At 43.6% G+C, this 24108-nt stretch overlaps 1 protein-coding gene across 1 annotated transcript in view; it reads left to right on the top strand.

The window, feature by feature from the left end:
* dgki (diacylglycerol kinase, iota) overlaps positions 1-24108 on the top strand; it is a 90793-nt gene that overhangs the window by 54739 nt on the left and 11946 nt on the right. The window contains exons 8-22 of the mRNA XM_083934714.1: positions 761-877; positions 1341-1415; positions 2856-2951; positions 5197-5279; positions 5776-5836; positions 7207-7320; positions 9745-9870; positions 11078-11156; positions 11347-11402; positions 13524-13586; positions 15143-15216; positions 16173-16284; positions 16369-16455; positions 18631-18743; positions 22053-22115. Of these exons, the coding sequence (XP_083790840.1) occupies positions 761-877; positions 1341-1415; positions 2856-2951; positions 5197-5279; positions 5776-5836; positions 7207-7320; positions 9745-9870; positions 11078-11156; positions 11347-11402; positions 13524-13586; positions 15143-15216; positions 16173-16284; positions 16369-16455; positions 18631-18743; positions 22053-22115 (1319 nt within the window). The remainder of the gene's footprint in view (positions 1-760; positions 878-1340; positions 1416-2855; positions 2952-5196; positions 5280-5775; positions 5837-7206; positions 7321-9744; positions 9871-11077; positions 11157-11346; positions 11403-13523; positions 13587-15142; positions 15217-16172; positions 16285-16368; positions 16456-18630; positions 18744-22052; positions 22116-24108) is intronic.

The following is a 24108-nucleotide window of genomic DNA, read 5'->3' as shown; positions in this document are numbered from 1 at the left end:
GTATTTAAAATTTAACAAATGTGTTTTACTGTCTTATTACTTTATGCATTATATAATATTTCTGTTTAAAATTATTTATAATTTATTGATTTTTGAGTTTAACACGTGCTATACTCTTATTACACGAGTATTATATAATATTTCTATTTAAAATATTTATAATTTCTTGTATTTAAAATTTAACAAATGTGTTTTACTGTCTTATTACTTTATGCATTATATAATATTTCTATTTAAAACAATTTTTAATTTGATTTGTAAATTGAACAAATATGTTTTACTCTATGTAAAACATATTACACTATGTATTTTTATATCAAATTCCTATTAAAAAGATTATAAATTATAGATTTTAAAATGTAACAAATAGTTCACACTGTTTTATTACAATATAAACAAATCATATTTTTTTAAATGTATTAATTTTTGAAAATGTAATAAATATGTCGTTTTGTCAAAAAAAAAATCAAAAATATAATTTATTGTTTTATTCCATCATTTACTATATAATAATAATAATATTAATGATAAAAATCTTAATTGATTTAAAAAAAATACAAAAAATAAAAATCCCACCCTGGAACCTGTATTTGGAAATGTTAACACACATAAACACTAATATACGTTATAACAGTGCACGTGGTTAAAGTTGATGGTGTCATATTACTTTTGTTTTTCATTTCTTATTTAAACTTTCTATTCTTCTAATTAATATTAATTATATTATTATAAACAATAACAACAAGTGCTTTTGTTTCAGTTCCACAACAAGGTGACGTGTTTCATGCTGCACCAGATCGAGGAGCCGTGCTCCCTGGGGGCCCACGCTGGAGTCATAGTCCCGCCCTCCTGGATCATCAAAGTCAGGAGACCACAGGTGCACACACACACACACACACACACACACACACACACACACACACACACACACACACACACACACACACTCTTAAAGTTCACTTGCTGTCATTTTGTGACAATGATGAGAAACGACTGTGTTGGATCTAAATTTGAAACTCTAAAAGAAGGTGTGTGTGTGTGTGTGTGTGTGTGTGTTGATGTGATATGAGCTGACAAATGTCTGAGGGAACTCTGGGTTTGTGTCTCCGTCATCACACACACACATAAACACACACACACTCACACACTCACAAATATCCCTCAGTCACATCACATGCTTCATTGCACTTTTAATTACCATCACAAGGGACGTGGTGACAGTGAACTAACCATTGAACTCTGTGTGTGTGTGTGTGTGCGTGCGTGCGTGCGTGTGTGTGTGTGTGTGTGTGTGTGTGTGTGTGTGTGTGTGTGTGTGTGTGTGTGTGTGTTTACCCTAGAGCTCACTTAAGAACTCGGCCAGGAGAAAAAAGCGGACATCTTTCAAACGAAGGACAAGCAAGAAGGGACTGGATGTAAGTAACACTGTGACGGCGTACGCGCTGTCAGAAGGTTCAGGTTTATGGTTTACTCTCACCCGACCACGACGAGGCGCTTTTCTACTGCAGGAACTTTTCCCCAGGAACCTTTCGAGGAACCTGGGACATTTTAGCCCCCAGAAAGTTAAATTTCCATTCATCTTCAACCGGGGTCATGGGGGACTGTCCACCCTGGACAGGACGCCAGTCTATCACAGGACACATAGAGACGAACAGAGACAGACAACCATTCACACCTACGGGTGATTTAGAGTCATCAATGAACCGAACACCTGCACGTCTTTGGACTGTGGGAGGAAACCGGAGAACCCGGAGAAAACCCACGCAGACACGGGGACAACATGCAAACTCCACACAGAAGGAGTCAAATGTTAAAAAAATTCACGTAGCCTCTTCTTTGAGTTCGTTCTCTCAACTTGATACAATCGTCCTCGCCTACGGGAGTCTCCACCTTGTCAGACTTTGACTCCGCCTCATTTCCTCTGACCAAAAAAGGGCATGTATGTGACGTTGGGGGGAGGGAGATACGTCCATCTGGCTGATGTTTACCTCCGAGGAGAAGTGAGGGCCAGAGGCTAGCTGTCACTCAAGAGGCCACGCCCCTAATTATTCATAAACTTTAACCTCCAATGAAATAAAAACTAGCCCCTCCCCCTCAGTGTTGTCATGGAGATATGACCTAAACATAACAGACGAGTTTGTTCTTTTGTCCTTAAACAGGTTTAATGATGCTGTGTAAACGGCCTGTTTAACATGGGGCTCACTGAGAAACTGCTCTGTTATGAAACCTGCCCCTAGTGGACACTCAGAGAACTGACGTTTTTTGGCGCTTCCTGATGGGATCAAACAGGAAGTGGCTGTGGTGGGGGGTGGTATGAAACGGGCACAAACGCTGAAAGTGTGTTGCCCTCGTCCTATAATTTATTTTCAGGCTGGGGGAACAGCAGTTAGAGCACGTAAAGAAGCTGAAGGTCCGCGAGGCAGCGGCCGCGGGTTCGACTCCGACCTGTGGCCCTTTGCTGCATGTCTCCCCCTCTGTCTCTCTCTCTCACCCCATTTCCTGTCTGTCCTTCATAATAAAAGCTTAAAAAACTGCCAAAAACAGGACTTCTTCAGTGAGACCTTCCTGTTTTTCCAGTTAAATAGGTGCATCCAAAAATGATGCTTTGTCCAAGAGAGAGCCTCGTTCTTTCTGTGTTTATTTACTAAGAGTTTATTGTTTACTGTTTATTGTTTAAGACTTTATTTCTTATCCTTTACTGTATGTTTTTATACCTCCCTTGTGTTTTTGTAAACTGCTGGAAACTTAATTTCCTTGCGGGAGTTCATCCCAAAGGATCGATAAAGAGAAGTCTATTACAGCCTCCTCTTCTGCACGTTTCTCACCTTCTTCTGTCTCCCTCTCTCTTTCTGCAGGAGTCTAAATGGCGCCCCTTCCTCTTGAAGCCCCTCCCCTCGCCGCTCATGAAGCCCATCTTGGTTTTCGTCAACCCCAAGAGTGGAGGCAACCAGGTCAGCCGTCTCTGACATGTTTCATTCCTCAGCGTCAGGGAGGAAGTTCCTGTAACGGCGTTCACTCCATCGCTCCGTGCTGAATTATTCAGCAGCTCTTCCTCTGGCCTATAAATCATTTTCATGGCAGGAGGAAAAGCTGCGTGACCCTGAATGTTGAGAACCTCACAGCCTTTTTCTTATCCGCATCAATCACCTGAGGACATCATCAGACGTTTATGAACCATCGTCTTCTATTAATTTACGCCTCCAATGTTCGGGGATCATCATTTATTTCAAAGACGTGTTCGTACGATCCGCCATCTGCTGACGACGGCTCGTTTAATTATTATTCAAACAGGATTAGTTTGATCAGATAACCTCGGCTTTACTTCATTATCGTCATTATCATCGGGGGCGGCGGAAGCTCAGTCCATAGGTGACTTGGCTGGGAACTGGAGGGTTGCTGTTCGAGTCCCTGTGTGGACCATGAATGGAGCGTGGACTGGTGGCTGGTGCCAGTTCTCCTGGGCACTGCAGAGGTGCTGTTGAGCAAGGCACCGAGCCCCCAACTGCTCGGGGCGCTGGTAACTGGCAGCCTCCTCGCTCTGACATCTCTCCATTAATTGCATGTATATAGGTCCTGTCTGCATGTGTGTGTATTTCGGGCGTGTGTGTGTGTATAACGTCGTTATATCGCCGTTATATCGTCGCACTGGGTTTAAATCACGCTGACATTTGTTCCTAATCACAATCAGAGCAGAAACAAACAACAGTGCAGCTCTTTTTTCTGTTAGTTTTGTTGATTTAAATGTTCCTGGTGTGCATGGATCCGCAGTTTCCCGATTCAAGAAGCTTTATTTATTTATCCCGAGGGAAATGATTTTGCAACAGTTTCAATACAAAGATGGGAAAGGATCAGAGTGACAATAAGCATAAAAACATCAATCACATCAAACAAATGAGAAGGATGAGAAATGGAAAGGAGGAGATAAAGGGAAGGAGAAAGATGAGGAAAGGAAGGAAGAAGGATGAGGAAAGGATAGGAGGAGGAAAGGAAAGGAAGGGATAGGAGGAGGAAAGGATATGAGGAGGAAAGGAAAGGAAGGGAGAAGGATGAGGAAAGGCAGTGAGGAGGAAAGGAAAGGATATGAGGAGGGGAGGTAGGAAGAAGGAAGGGAGAAGGATGAGGAAAGGAAAGGATATGAGGAGGAAAGGAAAGGAAGGGAGAAGGAGGAGGAAAGGAAAGGATATGAGGAGGAAAGGAAAGGAAGGGAGAAGGAGGAGGAAAGGAAAGGAAAGGATATGAGGAGGAAAGGAAAGGATATGAGGAGGAAAGGAAGGGAGAAGGATGTGGAAAGGAAAGGAAGGGAGAAGGAGGAGGAAAGGAAAGGAAGGGATATGAGGAGGAAAGGAAAGGAAGGGAGAAGGAGGAGGAAAGGAAAGGAAGGGAGAAGGAGGAGGAAAGGAAAGGATATGAGGAGGAAAGGAAGGAAGAAGGAAGAGAGAAGGATGTGGAAAGGAAAGGAAGGGAGAAGGAGGAGGAAAGGAAAGGAAGGGATATGAAGAGGAAAGGAAAGGAAGGGAGAAGGATGAGGAAAGGAAAGGAAGGGATATGAGGAGGAAAGGAAAGGAAGGGAGAAGGATGAGGAAAGGAAAGGATATGAGGAGGAAAGGAAGGGAGAAGGATAAGGAAAGGAAGGGATATGAGGAGGAAAGGAAAGGAAGGGAGAAGGAGGAGGAAAGGAAAGGAAAGGAAGGGAGAAGGATGAGGAAAGGAAAGGAAGGGAGAAGGAGGAGGAAAGGAAAGGAAAGGAAGGGAGAAGGATGAGGAAAGGCAGTGAGGAGGAAAGGAAAGGATATGAGGAGGGAAGGAAGGAAGAAGGATGAAGAAAAGAAAGGAAAGGAAAGGATATGAGGAGGAAAGGAAGGGAGAAGGATGTGGAAAGGAAGGTAGAAGGATGAGGAAAGGAAAGGAAGGGAGAAGGATAAGGAAAGGAAGGGAGAAGGATAAGGAAAGGAAGGGATATGAGGAGGAAAGGAAAGGAAGGGAGAAGGATGAGGAAAGGAAAGGATATGAGGAGGAAAGGAAAGGAAGGGATATGAGGAGGAAAGGAAAGGATAGAAAGAGGAAAGGAAAGGAGGATACGCAGCGTGCAGTTTAGCAGCATGTTGAAATAAAATAAGTACAAACTAAAGAAGTGATGCAGTTAACGTTCTCTACAAAGAGCTGCGGTAGTTGAACTCCTCCTCTGTGTCTCTGCAGGGCGCCAAAGTGCTGCAGATGTTCATGTGGATCCTGAACCCGCGGCAAGTCTTCGACCTGTCACAGGGCGGGCTGCGAGAGGCGTAAGTTCCCTTCACTTTTTATTAAACTCAACGTGACGCCACTGACTTTCTGCTGCAACTCCTCCCACTTCTTTTAAACCAAGACTGAAGACTTTTCTCTTTTCTTCTGTCACTGTAACAATCTGTAACGTTTTAAAAATGACCTTTTTTTGCGTTTTAAACCTTTTATATGTTTTAATTTGACCTTTTATATGTTTTAAATTTATATGTTTTATGTGTTATTTCTCCCAATGCTTTTAATGTTTTATATGAAGTACTTTGAATCACCTTGTTGTTGAATCGCGCGTTAAATAAAGTGTAAAAATGTGTTTTTGGTGCTAATTCTCACATCACGCTTTTATCCCAAAATGCCTTTTCTCTCCCTGTTTGAGCCGTCGGCCTCCTCTGCTCACGGGTCGAGCAGCGTTTAATGAAACCAGGACCCGCTTCCTGCTGAAGAAGCCGCCTTTTATCCTTCATCCTCTCTCTTCTTTGTGCACTTTGTGTGAACGTTCAGGTTGGAGTTGTATCGGAAAGTGCCAAATCTGAGGATCCTCGCCTGCGGAGGCGACGGCACGGTAAGACCCCGTTCCCCTGTAAATAATAACGTTTATTTGTGCAGCACTCATCAGAACCAGTGCTGCAAAGTGCTTCGTACTAAACGCATAAAACACAACAGTATAATGTTTTTTTAACATGTCAACAATACCGAAAACATACAACAAATGCACGAATAAGGAGAATCATAAAGCAAACAACAACAATGAGAACATAAAATAAATCAAAGTGCATAAGAAAAAAAGAGAAATCTACTTAAAACGATGGATGTTTTTATTAATTTATTAACTAACTGATAGGTTTCGGACACAGGGTCTGTGTAAATCATAAATTAGTCATAGAGTGTGGTCTTTACCTACTCTGTAAAGTGTCCTGAGATAACTTTTGTTATGATTTGGCACTATAAATAAAATAGAATTGAACAGAACATGTTCCCTGATGTAAGTCGGGCGTGAGCGTGCGTAGCGAGAGCGTGCGTAGCGTTGTGGCCGTGTGCCTACAGGGCGCGCTTGGATCAAGTCTCCCAGCGCGCCGGGATTTTACGTGCTGAGAAGTAGCGCAGAGACGTAGCGCAGAGACGTAGCCCAGAGACGTAGCCCAGAGACGTAGCGCAGAGACGTAGCGCAGAGACGTAGCGCTGAGATGGATACGAGAGAAGACAGCGGTCATGAAGGCTTACGCTACATTGCACCTCATAAACCGAACGGCACACACGTGTACCGAACCGTGACATGCGTACCGAACGGGACGGATTTTTTCAGTAAACCGTTCCACCCCTACTCGATACCTCGTTCAAAGGTGTCCTGCACGCAAAATAGGATCATTTTCCCCCATGTTTTTATTAATTTACCTGCACGCAGAGGTTTGACGACAGGGAACACAATCAAATAAATTAAAAAAACAGTTTTTCTATCATTTAAAGCATTAAAATGTGGTGAAATGTAAAGATAGTGAGCTGTGATTGGCTCCAAATGAGCAAGATGGCGTCCGTATTTCGGGTATTTTGGCTTCATTTTTGTACTGCGGGAGGAAGTAGAGGCGCGTGCTCCATCTTTATTCACTGTTTATACATTTATGCTGTTTCTGGTAAAGAGAAGTGATCATCCGGGGAGTAAAGGGCTTTAAAGGTACGACCTTGAAGCAAAGCACGGTGGTTAAAATGTCTCCAGTTTCGAGGTTGATCCACTTTTCAAACATCATTGTTTTAATGAGCGCTGAATCGTTAAAAAAGTCAAATTAGTTCGTTGAACTGTTTCTGATTCTGTGACTTAAAGCAGAACATCTCTGCTGCTCTTCAAAGTTAGAAACTCAACTTTGGTCTCATGATCTACTTCCATTGATTCTGTAGTAAATCTCTGCATCGCTCCGTTCTGTGCCTGTCTCTGCGTAGGTGGGCTGGATCCTGTCCGCGCTGGACGAGCTGCAGATGAACCCCCAGCCTCCGGTCGCTGTTCTTCCTCTGGGAACAGGAAATGACCTCGCCAGGACGCTCAACTGGGGCGGGGTGAGTGTTAGCCTTGACTTGTGCGCGGCAGGACGCTGCAGCAGCTTCTCCTCCCTGGAGTTCAGGTCGTTTCGTCGCATCACGGTCCGCATAAAAGAACGGTTTATTTGTCTCCGTAGGGTCCGTGTGCTGCTGGGAATTTATATTAAACACAAGGAAAATTAAATTGTTTAAGATTTTAAATAAAAGTCCATCTTGCAGTGAAACAAATAGAATAAAAACAGTATATTTTAAAAAATTAGGGGGAAAATACAATTAACAGTAAAAAAATATAATAAAAAACAGTTTATTTAAAAATAATAAATGCTAATTAATTGATATTTTTAAAAAATAAAGAAATAATTAATAATAATTAACAAAAATTAACATTATATTAAAAAAGATTTAAAGTAAAAAAATAAATTAAATAAAGTAAAAATAAATTAGACAAATATCAAAGAATGAAAATATCTAAAAAATAAAAAATGTTTATTAAAAATAAATAAGTGTTTCCTCTCAGTCTCGTCTGAGCGACAGAAAAAAACTCCCACATTCCAGGAAGTGTGCGACAGAGTCGTTCCTGCGTAACTCTTCCTCTGAACCCTGACCCCGAGTCGCCGCCCGACCTCTGCGAGCCACGACGCGTCACGTGAGGACGCTGCTCGCTGCTGACGGCTCCCTCTGATGACCTCTATCCTGTCTCTGTCCGGTGTCGCTGCCGCGTTGATCGTCTTCTTCTCTTCCTTTTACGCAGGAAAAAAACATCAAATCAGCTAAAATTAGAAGCTGCTTCCATAAAAACACTCGTTCTTTACACCCGAGCGTTGAGTCCTCAGTTTTCCCTCAGGCGTGAATCTGGTCGCATCGTGCAGGTTTCCAGTGTTTTTGTATTTTATTCTTTAAATGCAGACTTTATAATCTGTGTAGTGTCTTTAATGATCTGTGTTTGTGTCCTCTGGATCAAAAAAAGCAGTAAAAGTCAGGTTTTTAATCAGGTTTGGGCCCAAAACTGCAACATTAACAACATTAAAAACACAACAACGCGCTGAATCAGCTGAAAAACTCAAAAATCAAAACATTAATGACATTAACAGTAAAAATATAATTTAAAAAATGTATTTTCAAATAATAAAATATCTATTTATTGATTTTAAAAAGTGGAGAGAAAAGGAAAAAATACAATTTACAGTAAATATATAATAAAAAAAGTGTATAAAAAATAATAAAATACTAAATAATTGATTTAAAAAAAGGAAATAAGGGAAAAATACATTTTACAAAAAACAATATATTAAAAAATCCAATTAAAGATTTAAAAGTAAAGTAAAAATAAAGGAAAATTTACAATTTACAGTAAAAACATAATAAAATAAAATAACAGTATATTTTAAAATAATAAAATACCAATAAATTGATTTTAAAAAGTGGAGAAAAAAGGAAAATAAGGCAAAAAAACGTAATCACTAAAATGAACAATATAATAAAAAAAATGAGTAGTTCTTATTTAAAAAACCTTGATAAAGACACATTATCTGCATTATTATTATTATCATTATTATTATTATTGTGTGTGTGTCACTTGAACCGGCTTTACTTCAGTTTAGAGTGAAATTTAAACACATTTTGACAGATTTTACATGCGAACGACTTTGTCAGGAACAAACATTTTCCTTTATTTCATGTTTTTATATATTTCTTCCTCTCCGTAGTTCCTCTCCTTTAATTTCTCTCCTCTCTTTCCTCACACTCACTTGTGTTACTCACCGCTGTGGTGTGAATGACCCTGTGACTTCCTGTGTGTCTGCGTGTGATGAGCTCTACTATCATCAGAGTGTGTGTGTGTGTGTGTGTGTGTGTGTGTGTGTGTGTGTGTGTGTGTGTGTGTGTGTGTGTGTGTGTGTGTGTGTGTGTGTGTGTGTGTGTGTGTGTGTGTGTGTGTCTGTGTATGTCTGTGTATGTCTGTGTGTTTGTGTGTGTGTGTGTGTGTGTGTGTGTGTCTAGAGGAAGACAGAAAACAAAAAGCAGACGACAGAGAGACGAAGGATGGAGAGAACACTGAAAGACAAACAAAGCACTGCCCATTAGTGGGACCTGGCTTGAACGATTAATGTGTGTGTGTGTGTGTGTGTGTGTTTGTGTGCGTGTGTGTGCTCTTACGGTGATCATGGTTTCAGTGAAGCTGCCTCAAAGACCACTTACTGAGAGATGATCGTTACACACTCTGTCCGTCTACGCCGCTCTTTCTTTCCCTCGCTCCACGTGTGTGTGTGTGTGTGTGTGTGCGTGTGCTTTTGTGTGTGTGTGTGTGTGTGTGTGTGTGTGTGTGTGTGTGTGTCGGATATTTCAGCAGATAGGATAAATTACAGCCTCTGCCCGTCTTTGTTTCATCTCCCGTTCCCTCGCTCTGTCTCACACGTGTGGCGTTGTTGGCGTCCTCCTCTGCAGGGCTACACGGACGAGCCGGTGTCCAAGGTCCTGTGTCAGGTGGAGGACGGGTCCGTGGTGCAGCTGGACCGCTGGAACCTGCTGGTAGAGAAAGGTGCAGCGCAGCCGGAGGACGGCACACAGAAGGTCAGAGCGTGTGTGTGTGTGTGTGTGTGTGTGTGTGTGTGTGTGTGTGTGTGTGTGTGTGTGTTCTTGTCATTATTATGATGCTGTCGTTGTTGTTGTTATAATTATAGTGCAGTTGTGAGGATGTTAGCGGTGTTATTGTTCTCCCTTTCTCTTTTTTGTCGATCGGCTACTGAACGTGTTTTACCTGCAGAAAAACAAACACTGAGACGATGATGACAGGATGATGAAAGGAAAGGAAGAGGAAAGGAAAGGAAAGGATCAGAGGAGGAAAGGAAATGAGAATGATGAGGAATGGAAAGAAGGAGATAAAGGAAAGGAGAAAGATGAGGAAAGGAAGGAAGAGGAAAGGAAGGAAGAAGGATGAGGAAAGGATATGAGGAGGAAAGGAAAGGACAGGAGAAGGAAGAGGAAAGGAAAGGATATAAGGAGGAAAGGAAGGAAGAAGGATGAGGAAAGGATATGAGGAGGAAAGGAAAGGACAGGAGAAGGAAGAGGATAGGAAGAGGAAAGGAAAGGATATGAGGAGGAAAGGAAGGAAGAAGGATGAGGATAGGAAGAGGAAAGGAAAGGATATAAGGAGGAAAGGAAGGAAGAAGGATGAGGAAAGAAAGTGATATGAGGAGGAAAGGAAAAGAAAGGAAGGATGAGGAAAGGAAAGGAAGGAAGAAGGATGAGGAAAGGAAATGAGGTGGAAAGGAAGGGAGAAGGATGAGGAAAGGAAAGGAGAGGAACGGATAGAAAGGGGAAAGGAAAGGAAGGAAGAAGGATGAGGAAAGGAAAGGATATGAGGAGGAAAGGAAAGGATATGAGGAGGAAAGGAAAGGATTTGAGGAGGAAAGGAAAGGATATGAGGAGGAAAGGAAAGGATATGAGGAGGAAAGGAAAGGAAGGGAGAAGGATGAGGAAAGGAAAGGAGGAGATAATGAGAAGGAAAGGAAACAATGGGAGGAAAAGGAAATGATACAAGGAAGAAAATAGTCTTAAAAAAAGAAGAAACGTTAAAGCCCCCTCCTCGTCGTCACTCTGATCCGGCCTTTGGGTCGTGCCTCGTGACGTCCTTTAAAGAACCAAGAGCCGGTCCGAGGGTCGCAGCCTTGGGTTCCTACGGCGCTGCTTCTGCTGCTGCTGCTGCGTCTGAACCCATCTGAACACGAGCTCTCCGCGTGAACAAAGACTCTAACACGAGTGTCTCCTGTGTCCTCAGCTGCCTCTGAACGTGTTCAACAACTACTTCAGCCTGGGCTTCGACGCTCACGTCACTCTGGAGTTCCACGAGTCCAGAGGTCTGTGACATCTGTTCAAATGTCTTTATTTATTCACACTTCAGCCTCTTTTAACTCTGCTTTACTCCATTAAGTCATTCAGGACCCACTGAGAGACGCTTTCCTCACCGTCTTCACTCCTCTGTGCTGTGTTTGTGCTGTTTCTGTGTTGTTTTTTGATTCCCGCCTCTCTGATTGCGTCTTCTTCCAGAGGCCAACCCAGAAAAGTTCAACAGTCGCTTCCGCAACAAGATGTTCTACGCAGGGGTGAGTTTCATGCACGCTCTCACGTTGTGGTGTCACTCTAAGCACGAGTTAATCGCACTTAACGGTTATTTTAGATCAATAATGAACACGTGTCAGAGGTGCAATCTGCAACATGTAAATGATTCATTTTGACCTTTTATTTATTCAGGAATTAAACTTCTCTTCATTGATCCTCTGGGGATGAACTCCCGCAAGGAAATTAAGTTTACAGCAGCTTAAGAAACACAAGGAAGGTCTAAAAACCTACAGTATAGGACAGGGGTCTGTAACCTTTAGTATCAAAGGAGCCATTTTGCCCCCTCTTGTCTGGAGCCGCAAAACATATTTGATGTCACAGCTTATAAAGGTTTATATATAGTTATTGTTTCACAATTTATTCCTATTATTACCCGTCATAAAAAAGGTTGTTTCTCGCCACATATCAAGAAAACAGGTAAGCCATCATCATGTGGAAGCAAATTAATACGTCCACGCAACACTATTTTCCTCTGATAATGTTTTTTGGGGGGTTTATCCGCGGCTAGCATACCAGCGCGGGTCACCAACTCCAGATCAGCCTCCTGCAGGGAAAGGCGCTGTGATGTAGACGACATAGGATGTGACGCATATTTTAGTTTCTCACGTAATATTTTTTAAAAATCACCTTGAACCTTAAGATAAAAGGTGTTCCCTCACCACTGTGCAAAAAAAGACGTTATTTACACGTTGTTTATATAGTTTTTTGGCAAAGCTACAGGGAGCCACTGAAAAGGGGCTGAAGAGCCGCGGGTTGCAGACCCCTGGTACAGGATGACCAGTGAACTCAGAACAGAAAGTATAAGAAACAATAAGCAGTATGCAATAAACTCTTATAAATAAATATATATATATATATGCGGTAGATGTAAGAATACAGGTCAAATCAAATGCAGAGAAAGTTAAATCAGATACCGTGTTTTCCGCACTATAAGGCGCACCTAAAGCAGCGCTAGCCAATACTATCCAGCTGCAGACCCCGAGCACAAGCCCCTCACTTGACACAAGCCCCAGGGACTTGTGTCAAGTGAGGGGCTTGTGCTCCGGGTCTGCAGCTGGATGCTACTCGCGCTAGCACGCTAACTTAACATCAATGAGTTTAGAGGCGGTCCTTAACGAAACCCCAGCCTCGACTGTAGCGTCTGTTCTATGCGCCTTATAATGTGGTGCTCCTTATATATGAACAAAGTTTCAAAATAAGACGTTCATTGAAGGTGCGCCTTATAATGTGGAAAATATGGTACTTTAAATGTAGAGGAAATAAGATCAAATATGTTTGACTGTGTAAGACAGAAATGAGCAGTAACATTAGATTATTACACTTAATTGGTGGATAAAGTTATTGCACAAAAAGAAGAAGAAGAGAAGTGTCCAGGTGTGTAAGAGTAATTATTAATTGTATTCTAATGTAAGTGTAATTGTCTTTAGTAGTGTAGTGCTCATGAAAATCAGCAAATACAAAAAGGCAATAAAACAATTAAAGAGAAAACCGTGAATACAAAAAGACAAAATGCATGTATGTGTGTTGTTACGTGTGTATATATATATATATATATATAAAGCAGGATTAAGGACTTGTACCGTCTCTGAGCACTTCTTTATCTTTAATGTTGTTTTATCTTGTTTAGTCGTGTGTTGTTTTTGTTCTAAATGTGAAACTTTACAAAGGGACTCCTCTGGAAAAGGGATTTTAAATCTTAAATAAATGGTAAAAAGTGAGATAAGATAATAAAAATAAAATACAACATCACATCGAGACACACACAAAAAGAAGAAGTGTCCAGGTGTTAGAGAATTAATTGTCGGCCGTGCTTCTTCTTTTTGTTGGTTGTGAATTTGTTTAATTCAAATTTAAACTTTGATGCTTAAATGAAGGGTGGGACTGTGAGAGGAAGCGTGCAGTGGGAGTTTTAATGAGGGAAATGACACGTACGGTAATACTGTTTGATTAGACCCTTTTCTCTGTCCGTGTGTGTGTGTGTGTGTGTGTGTGTGTGTGTGTGTGTGTGTGTGTGTGTGTGTGTGTGTGCGTGTGTGTGTGTGTGCGTGTGTGTGTGTGTGTGTGTGTGTGTGTGTGTGTGTGTGCGTGTGTGTGTGTGTGTGCAGGCTGCGTTCTCAGATTTCCTCCAGAGAAGCTCGAGGGATTTGTCCAAGCACGTCAGAGTGGTGGTGAGTGTTAACGCGCCCTCAGTCCGTATCCTTCTCCACGTCGACATGTCTGGGCAGCGACTCGCCCGGGTGTTTGTAAACGCCGTCCGCCGCTGGTGGAGCGTCCTTCACACAATCATCCTCATTATTGATTCTGAGGAGTGTTTTCTTCACTGACCCTCCGCGAAATGTCAGAAAATAATGAAAAGGCGGCCGTCACAAATCCCCAAAGTAAATATGTCTGACATCAGTATTTACCAGTCGTTTTATATCGTTACCAACAACAAAGAAGGAACAAAACGCAAACAACAAACATCACAATAAGTTACAAATCAAGGAGAAAATAAAACAAACAAGAATACAGGTTTAATTAATTCAATTATCTCATCTCATCTTCAGCCTCTTATCCGGGGTCAGTACTCTGGGGCAGCAGCTTTAGCAGGGGACCCCAAACTTCCCTTTCCCGGGCCACATTAACCAGCTCTAACTGGGGGATCCTGAGGCGTTCCCAGGCCAGTGTGGAGATCTAATCTCTCCACCTGGTCCTGGGTCTTCCCCGAGGCCTCCTCCCAGCTGGACGTGCCTGGAACACCTCCCTAGGGAGGCGCCCAGGGTTCATCCTTACCAGATGATCCTGAACCACCTCAACTGGCTCCTTTCAACGCAAAGGAGCAGCGGCTCTACTCCGAGTTCCTCACGGATGCTGAACTTCTCCCCCTCTCTCTAAGGGAGACTCCAGCCCCCCTCCTGAGGAAACACATTTCAGACACTTGTACCCGTGACCTGGTTCTTTGGGTCCTGACCCAGCTTTCATGACCATGACTTTTTATATTTCCACATTTATTCACTTATTAGTAATTTTTTATGACTCCACTCTACAGACATTGCTTCAACACTGAGGCAGATATTTTTAGAAAAAAGGCTTAAAGATTCAAAGAAATACTCATAAAAATACAAAAGTTTAGTTTAGTTTACTTCACAAACGTAACATAAACATTTAAAAAAGCAAAAAAGAGAAAAGTGTGTGTGTGTGCGTGCATGTGTGTGTGTGTTCATGGTGTCGAGGGAACATGTCACGCAGTGCAGCAGTGTGTCTCATTGATGTGTTTTTAATAGTTTTGGACAACACTGGAGCTTTAAAGCACAAAGGAAGAAGATATGTATATATATACAGTACCTATAAATATAAATATTCATTGTTTGTTTTGGTATTTTCATGGGATTTGTTGAGAAGAAGAAAAACATAGACTATCACCAGACTTACATCAGACTGCTCAGTAAACATAGACTAATAGACTTTGCTGGCGTCGTCGCTTCACACGTTCAGACGACACTTTATGCCTCCGGTCGATAATTCTCCACATTCCTCGTTGCTGAAACAACTCCTCGAGGGCGTCCTTGAGCGCGCAGGTCTGACGTGACCTTTGACCCGTATCCGTCACTGTCCACCTCTTCACATCCCAACAGGTGGGTGTAACAGTGAGAGTGTTGGCACTGAGCGCTGAGAGGGAGAGCAGGTTGTGAATGTGGCGCTCAAAGCCACAGATGATCATTTTCTCCGTCTGTGTGTTTCTCAGTGCGACGGCACCGACCTCACTCCCAAGATCCAGGAGCTGAAATTTCAGTGCATCGTGTTTCTAAACATTCCCAGGTCAGTGAACGCACCAGTCCAGGGTAATGTACTGATATAAATATATATATATATTACCAGCCTATCACTATCTTTCAGTATCAGCGTGACTGTTTTCCAGTATTTGCCCTTATGAAAAGCTTTTTTACAGAACATATAAAGCAGAAAACGATGCTTGGGGTGATTTAGAAATGGTGTCATAAAGATATTTGTTTAATTTTAATGTGTTCTTTTAAAAAAACACACATTTTTGAGTGAAGGGGGACTCTTAAAAAACAGATACCCTACAGGATTTGTTTCAAACATGTCGAGTTGCACAGCTTGGGAAGCGTTTTTACCAGATACACAAATTATAAAGTCAAAGCTCTGTCTGATACAGATCTGTTTCCTCATGTTTCCTCAACTGGGACACATGCGTATGATTGTATGTGCATGTCATGTATTAATTATGTATGTTCTGTTGCACTTTTGTGTGCATTTACTTGTTATTTTTCTCACCCGAGTGCGATCGCTGCATCCCCGCCTGCACAAACGAACCGTAGCAAACTCCCTCAACTTCGATTCAACCGAACTAAATCAGGCCGGTGTGAAAGCGTCCGAACGTGAGCTGCCAGGATCGTTTGCATGCCCGAATATTGAACCTAATTATATTTATTTTCGGTGTTTCCTGCAGTGAAAAACCTCCTGAAGCAGCATCCATTTAAAAAAAAGAGAGCTCTGTAGGGAACAAAGCACTAATGAAATCTCTGTCAGTGTTTGTCCTCTCTGACACCTCCGAGTGAAATCCTCCCACGCCGCCCTGGAGTCACGATATTTCTGCAGTCAGACATGATAAAAACAAATGCACTATGGAGAAAATACGGAGAAATAGAGGAAAAGAGACATTTGAGTTGTTGCGTGATGACACCTGAGGTTCCACGATGACATTGAAGGTGCATAGATGATCTAAGACGTTGCGTATTTACATTTTTGTGCAGGTACTGTGCGGGCACCATGCCGTGGGGAAACACCGGCGACCACCGGGACTTTGAGCCGCAGCGCCATGACGACGGCTGCATCGAGGTGATTGGCTTCACCATGGCGTCACTGGTGAGAGAAACAGGGATCAGAAAGGAGAAGTGACATGTGATTGTTACACTTGGTGGTGGTGTAACGCTCCCTGTTGTCCTCCAGGCGGCGCTACAGGTCGGCGGTCACGGGGAGAGGCTGCATCAGTGCAGAGAAGTCGTCCTAACTACCTTCAAGACCGTACCTGTTCAGGTGACATTATCACCCTGTTGAGCGACTGAAATTACTGTTATTATCAGATTATAGCTGCAGAAAGTAAAACGAGACGGGAGGAAACCACATTTTTGCACCAGAAGAATAATTCAGGCGTGTAAAAGGTTAAAAATAAGATTTAAAAAGGGTTTAAAAGTGTAAAAGATGTTCACACAGCATGCAGATTTGGATTTGAGCAGAAACCTGCGGCTCACTTTCAGTTCCGTCCTTCAAACTGTTTTAGACGCTGCTTACGGGGGCGGCAGTAGCTCAGTCCATAGGTGGCTTGGCTTGGAACCGTAGGGTCGCTGGTTCAAGTCCCCGTGTGGACCATGTATGGAGTGTGGACTGGTGGCTGGAGAGCTGCCAGTTCATCTCCTGTGCATGTGTGTGTATTTCGGGCCTGTGTGTGTAACATGATTAATAATATGAGTGAAAAAATTCAATATCCCCGTTGCAGGATAAATAAAGTAATTCTTCTTCTTCTTACAAATTCACGTTTCACAAAACATGACAGGACAATAGAAATGGAAAGTACGCACGCACGCACAAGATTATCAAACAGGGACCCACTCAAAGAGAAAAAACAGCTCTAAAACTCCCCAGGGAACCTTTTTATTCTCAGGTTATGAGAAATAAAACACAAGATGGACTCTTGTCTTCCATCTAAATCACATCACAAACACATTTTATCTTTGAGGAGACCATTAAACCGCCCTTTTCTTCTATGTAGCTTGTGCTTATGTATCAACTATACACCTTCAATGTCAATGTCATGTAACTATGTGACTTTTGGATGAAGTCTGCTTCATCTAAAGAAAGAGTTTAGATATTTTAAAGTGTGGTTGTGTGAGTCGATGTGTTACCTACAGTAGATGGCGGTCAGCTAAACATATTTTAGACACATAAAAAAAACAATATCTGTTTAAGTGTTCGCTTTATTTAGAATATTTTCACCCCTTCACTTTGCTGTCAGACAGTTGTGTTTGAGTTTAAACGGTAGGATCTGGAGCTTATTCATGCTCTTGTTGAAGCCACCGTTGACAAAAACAGTGATTTCACTGAAACACAGGAGTTGTTGGTCTGCCGCTGCCTCGATCTGTTAGTTTGTTTGTCTTACTGTGTGTCTTTGATTTTAGTTATGTCATGGGTTAGGGAATTAACAAACAACTAACAGTTAGAGGCAGCAGTAGACCAACAACTCCGGTGCTTCTGTGAGGTAAAATCAATGTTTTTGTCAATAGAGTCTGGTGGATTTGACGAGAGCAGAGTTACAGACCTCATATGACCACACTTCCCTGTTAAAGTGAAATTCCATCGCTCATCAAATAAACCATCAAGTAACAACTATTAACGGAGAAATCCTGGAGAGTCGCTAACAGCCGGACGTGGCTAACACTGATAAGCACGGGGCAGCACGGTGAAGGCATTCAAAGGTCTTTTTTAACCACTAATGCTGCTGAAAATAACACCAAACCTCTGCAGCAGCATGAGAAGAGTCCCTACACACACAACAAAGCACCAACAGCGTAGTTAGTGAACCCAGAGTTTATTAAAAGAGCGTTTTAAAGACTTACCTACTGGCCCCTGTACCAGCTCCTCTCATAGTAAAGTCCATTCAAGTGGATTACCAAAGTCAATCCCAAAGGAAGGAGCCCATTGGTGCTTTGTTTTGTGTGTAGGGACTCTTCTCATGCTGCTGCAGAGGTTTGCTGTTATTTTCAGCAGCATTAGTGGTTAAAAAAGACCTTTGAATGCCTTCACCGTACTGCCCCGAGCTAATCAGTGTTAGCCACGTGCTTCTGTTAGCGACTCTACCATATTTCTCCATTAATAGTTCATACATGAAAAAAACTGTCTCGATGGCTTATTTGATGAGCGCATTTGCCGAAAAGGGGATGATTTTACGCCGGAATTCCACTTTAAGGCTTCACACTGATGATTAAATAGATAATGAAGGTGTAGTACTGGTACGTCTTTGCAAATAAGAAAGTGTGCGGGAGTTTGTTTTGAACTTTTGAACTACTCGTCTCTCTCCTACGCACCTGCCACATGAAACAAATGTGCAAAGTAGTCAGTTCTGTTCTATTCTTCCCCTGAAAACAAGGCCTTGTGTTGTATCATATAAGTATCGTATTAACACTGTTATTAATGGTTCATCGTGTGCGCGTGTAGGTGGACGGTGAGCCGTGTCGACTGGCTCCCTCGACCCTCCGCATCTCGCTTCGAAATCAGGCGAACATGGTCCAGAAGAGCAAGAGACGCACCTCTGTGCCCCTGCTCAACGAGTGAGTCACACACACACACACACATAGAAGAACTAGGCCAGCAGTGTTGTAAAAGCCCGGGTTGCACCGACCGACCGAGTGAGTGAGTGAGTCATACAATCTGTTTAGTGGGAGCTGACATTCACTCCTCTCCCTTCAGCTCTGCCAAACCACAATCAGAGGAGGGATGTTCAATTTAATCAAAACAAGAGCGACCGGGGAGATCTCCGCTCACTCACTGACATGTTGCACTGTGTGGTTGTGTCAGCGGAGAAGGAGAATAAAAGGAGACGTTTATTGATTCCTGTCGGGGGACGAAGCGGCAGAGCTGCTGTTGCGCCGTAAGACGATCGTTTACTGAACGCGAAGTGAAAATACTCCATCATAAATATCTGAATTCAGGAGGTTCCTTAAAAGTATCACGAGCAAAATCAACTTAGTGCTAAAGTACTCATTATGCCGGCTAATTTAAAAGCTTTATAAGAATATTATATTCTGTTTTTTTGTGTCAAATAAGTGTAAGAGAGTAGACGTTTAATGTAGAATAAACACACTTAAGTGAAGTTCAGATATGTCAAAATTGTTCTTAAGTAAAAGTATTTAAAGCAAAATTAACTTAGTGCCAAAAGTACTCATTATGCGTGCTAATTGAACTGTTTCATAGATTATAATATTCTGGTTTTATCACAAACAAATCCATATAAGAGCATTTCAATGTCATAGTTCGTCAAAGTGCCGAAAAAGACCACAGGATGATTTTCCCACTTTGACGTATTTTTAGTGTGGATGTAGCCTGAATGTGTAACCACGGTGCTGATGTCTGTAACTAACACTCCTCCAGTCCCCGCAGCACTAATACCTGTTTACATGTTTACCTGTGTTTCTATCTGTATTCAGCTGCAGTAACTGTGAGCGCGTAGAGACAGAAGTGCACAGTAACTGTGAGCGCGTAGAGACAGAAGTGCACAGTAACTGTGAGCGCGTAGAGACAGAAGTGTACAGTAACTGTGAGCGCGTAGAGACAGAAGTGCACAGTAACTGTGAGCGCGTAGAGACAGAAGTGCACAGTAACTGTGAGCGCGTAGAGACAGAAGTGTACAGTAACTGTGAGCGCGTAGAGACAGAAGTGCACAGTAACTGTGAGCGCGTAGAGACAGAAGTGCACAGTAACTGTGAGCGCGTAGAGACAGAAGTGCACAGTAAGTGTGAGCGCGTAGAGACAGATGTGCACAGTAACTGTGAGCGCGTAGAGACAGAAGTGCACAGTAAGTGTGAGCGCGTAGAGACAGAAGTGCACAGTAAGTGTGAGCGCGTAGAGACAGAAGTGCACAGTAAGTGTGAGCGCGTAGAGACAGAAGTGCACAGTATCTGTGAGCGCGTAGAGACAGAAGTGCACAGTAAGTGTGAGCGCGTAGAGACAGAAGTGCACAGTAAGTGTGAGCGCGTAGAGACAGTAGTGCACAGTAACTGTGAGCGCGTAGAGACAGAAGTGCACAGTAACTGTGAGCGCATAGAGACAGAAGTGCACAGTAACTGTGAGCGCGTAGAGACAGAAGTGCACAGTAAGTGTGAGCGCGTAGAGACAGAAGTGCACAGTAACTGTGAGCGCGTAGAGACAGAAGTGCACAGTAACTGTGAGCGCATAGAGACAGAAGTGCACAGTAACTGTGAGCGCGTAGAGACAGAAGTGCACAGTAAGTGTGAGCGCGTAGAGACAGAAGTGCACAGTAAGTGTGAGCGCGTAGAGACAGAAGTGCACAGTAACTGTGAGCGCGTAGAGACAGATGTGCACAGTAACTGTGAGCGCATAGACACAGAAGTGCACAGTAAGTGTGAGCGCGTAGACACAGAAGTGCACAGTAACTGTGAGCGCGTGGAGACAGAAGTGCACAGTAACTGTGAGCGCGTAGAGACAGAAGTGCACAGTAAGTGTGAGCGCGTAGAGACAGAAGTGCACAGTAAGTGTGAGCGCGTAGAGACAGAAGTGCTCAGTAAGTGTGAGTGCGTAGAGACAGAAGTGCACAGTAAGTGTGAGCGCGTAGAGACGGATGTGCACAGTAACTGTGAGCGCGTAGAGACAGAAGTGCACAGTAACTGTGAGCGCATAGACACAGAAGTGCACAGTAACTGTGAGCGCGTAGAGACAGAAGTGCACAGTAACTGTGAGCGCGTAAAGACAGAAGTGCACAGTAACTGTGAGCGCGTAGAGACAGAAGTGCACAGTAAGTGTGAGCGCGTAGAGACAGAAGTGCACAGTAAGTGTGAGCGCGTAGAGACAGAAGTGCACAGTAACTGGAGTGAACAGCTGCTTGACGCTCCGCTGCTGCACTCGTGTGTTTCTCACCTCTGGGCTTCTCTGTTTGTCGTCTCTGTCAACGACCTTCATCACTGTTTATGGTTTTCATGTGTTTTCCTTCTCTCCTTCCTCCCTCTGCTCTTCTTCACTTTTACTCCTCCCTCTGCTCTTCTTCACTTTTACTCCTCTATCTGCTCTTCTTCATTTTTACTCCTCCCTCTGCTCTTCTTCATTTTTACTCCTCTATCTGCTCTCTCCTTCTGCCATCATTTCCTTCTCTCCTTCATGATCTCATCTCCCTCTCCTCTCTTTCTTCTCTCCTTTTTTTCTTATCGCTCTTTTCTTTCTCTCCCCCTTCCCTCCCCTTCTCCTCTTCCATTCCTCCTCTCTTCCTCCCCTCCTCCTCCTCTCCCCTCCTCTTCCTCTCCTCCTCCCCTCTTCCTCCCCTCTTGCTCCACCTCTTCCTCTCCTCCTCCCGTCCTCTTCCTCCTCTCCTCTTCCTCTCTTCCCTCCTCTTCCCCTCCTCCTCTTCCTCCTCCTCCTCTCCTCTTCCTCTCTTCCTCCCCATCTCTCTTCCTCTCCTCATCCTCTCCTCCCCTCTTGCTCCTCCCCTCCTCCCCCTCCTCCTCCTCTCTCTTCCTCCTCCTCTTCGCCTCTTGTTTTCCTCCCCTCTACCTCCTCCACTTCCTCCCCTCCTCCTCTTCTTCCTCCCCTCCTCCTCCTCCGCTTCCTCTCTTCCCCCTCCTGCTCTCCCCTCTTCCTCCTCCTCTTCCTCCTCTCCTCCTCCCTCCTCTTCCTCTCCTCCTCTTCCTCTCCTCCTCTCCTCCTCCTCTCTAACTCCCCCTCCTCTCCTCACTTCCTCCCCATACTTTCCTCCTCCCCCCTCCTCTTCCTCTTCTCCTCTCTCCTCACCTCCTCCTCCTCCTCTTCCTAACCTCCCTTCCTCCCCTCCTCTCTCCTGTGTGTGTTTGTGTGTGTGTGTGCGTGTGTGTATGTGTGCGCGCGTGTGTGTGTGTGTGTGTGTGCTGCCGTAGTATTCAGAAGGTGTGTGCAGCTGATCTGCGCCGCCTCTCTGCTCCCCCCGACTCCTTCTCTGTGTAAGTACTGAGCCTCTGTCACTGCTGCTGCTGCTGCTGCTGCTGCTGTCAGTGCTGCTGCTGCTGCTGCTGCTGTCACTGCTGCTGCTGCTGCTGCTGTCACTGCTGCTGCTACTGCTGCTACTGCTGCTACTGCTGCTACTGCTGCTGCTGCTGTCAGTGCTGCTGCTGCTGCTGCTGCTGCTGCTGTTACTGCTGCTGCTGCTGTCAGTGCTGCTGCTGCTGTCACTGCTGCTGCTGCTGCTGCTGCTGCTGCTGCTGCTGTTACTGCTGCTGCTGCTGTCAGTGCTGCTGCTGCTGTCACTGCTGCTGCTGCTGCTGCTGCTGTCACTGCTGCTGCTGCTGCTGCTGCTGTCACTGCTGCTGTCACTGCTGCTGCTGCTGCTGCTGCTGCTGTCAGTGCTGCTGCTGCTGCTGCTGCTGCTGCTGCTGCTGCTGCTGCTGTCGCTGCTGCTGCCGCTGCCGCTGCTGCTGCTGTCACTGCTGCTGTCACTGCTGCTGTCGCTGCTGCTGCTGCTGCTGTCACTGCTGCTGTCACTGCTGCTGCTGCTGCTGCTGCTGCTGCTGTCAGTGCTGCTGCTGCTGTCAGTGCTGCTGCTGCTGCTGCTGCTGCTGCTGCTGCTGCTGCTGCTGTCGCTGCTGCTGCCGCTGCCGCTGCTGCTGCTGCTGCTGCTGTCACTGCTGCTGCTGCTGTCGCTGCTGCTGCTGCTGCTGCTGCTGTCAGTGCTGCTGCTGTCAGTGCTGCTGCTGTCAGTGCTGCTGCTGCTGCTGTCAGTGCTGCTGCTGCTGCTGCTGCTGCTGCTGCTGCTGTCGCTGCTGCTGCTGCTGCTGCTGCTGTCACTGCTGCTGCTGCTGCTGCTGCTGCTTCTGCTGCTGCTGCTGCTGCTGCTGCTGCTGCTGCTGCTGCTGCTGCTGTTGTTGTTGTTGTTGTTGTTGTCATCGTCAACGTTTGTCTGTTTGGGTTCAACCAATATTTAATTCCATGAAACTGAACCCAGAGACTTCGTGTTATCGTCTGTTTATCCACATTTTACACATTAATATTTATTTTTTTATCCTTTATATTTCCTTTTTTCTAACTTCTCTTTTAGGAAACTTACTTTATATTTAACTGCAGGGCGGCTTTAATTATTTTAATAATCAATTAAAGTAATAAACTCAAAGTTTTTCATTTATTTTTGGATTTTAATTTGTTTTAAAATCACAAAATTTTGACTTTTTCTTGAGAAAATACTTAAACCAAGTCATCGATTATCAAAAAAGTTGCTGATTAATTTAAAAGTATATAACTAATCAGTTAATCTTTGCAGGTTTGGTCCAAATACCAAAATATATTAAAATATAAATATTTATAACAATATAACACAGATAAATGTGATTAATCCTCACGTTTGAGCGAATATTTGGCTTTTTTCAGGCCTAAAATATCACTTTAATTTAATTTATATGATATTAATTGAATTTAAACATGAATAAATGTTTAATTCTCAGATATTTAAAAGAAAAAATTGTAATTAAAACAAGTCATTTGTAACTTTAAGTCAAATATAGATGATTAAAAATGCAAAAAACAACATTTAAAATCATTTTTGTTGCCACCTGAGCACGAGCGCTCCTTAAACTTGTTCAATATCAACGCTAACGTTTGTGTCAGTGGCTCCAAAACTCTATATATGATATTATTATTATATATTGTGTTTATATATTGTTTGAACTCAAGCCGCGTCGTGTTGAATGTGAGTGTCTCGTCTCGTCCCGCGCTGAATCTCTTCGTCTCGTCTCGATGTTTCTCCCGCTGTCGTCCCTTCACCTCCAGCGTCCCCCTGAGCTTGTGACGCCCGCACCGCTCCTTTGCTCTCCCTTGATGTCCGCGCCCTCCTCCCCTGTAACAAGCTCTTATTTTTATATATTAATTAGACACAAAAGTGACATTAACGTACTTTAATTCGACTCCTTTATCCGCTCATTTGCAGGTAAGACTGTGAGCCTTTGA

Source organism: Echiichthys vipera, assembly GCF_963691815.1.
Source record: "Echiichthys vipera genome assembly, chromosome: 20".
Taxonomy (NCBI): Eukaryota; Metazoa; Chordata; class Actinopteri; order Perciformes; family Trachinidae; genus Echiichthys; species Echiichthys vipera.
The sequence above is the reverse complement of the archived record's forward strand: the minus strand, read 5'-3'. Positions and strand labels throughout refer to the sequence as shown.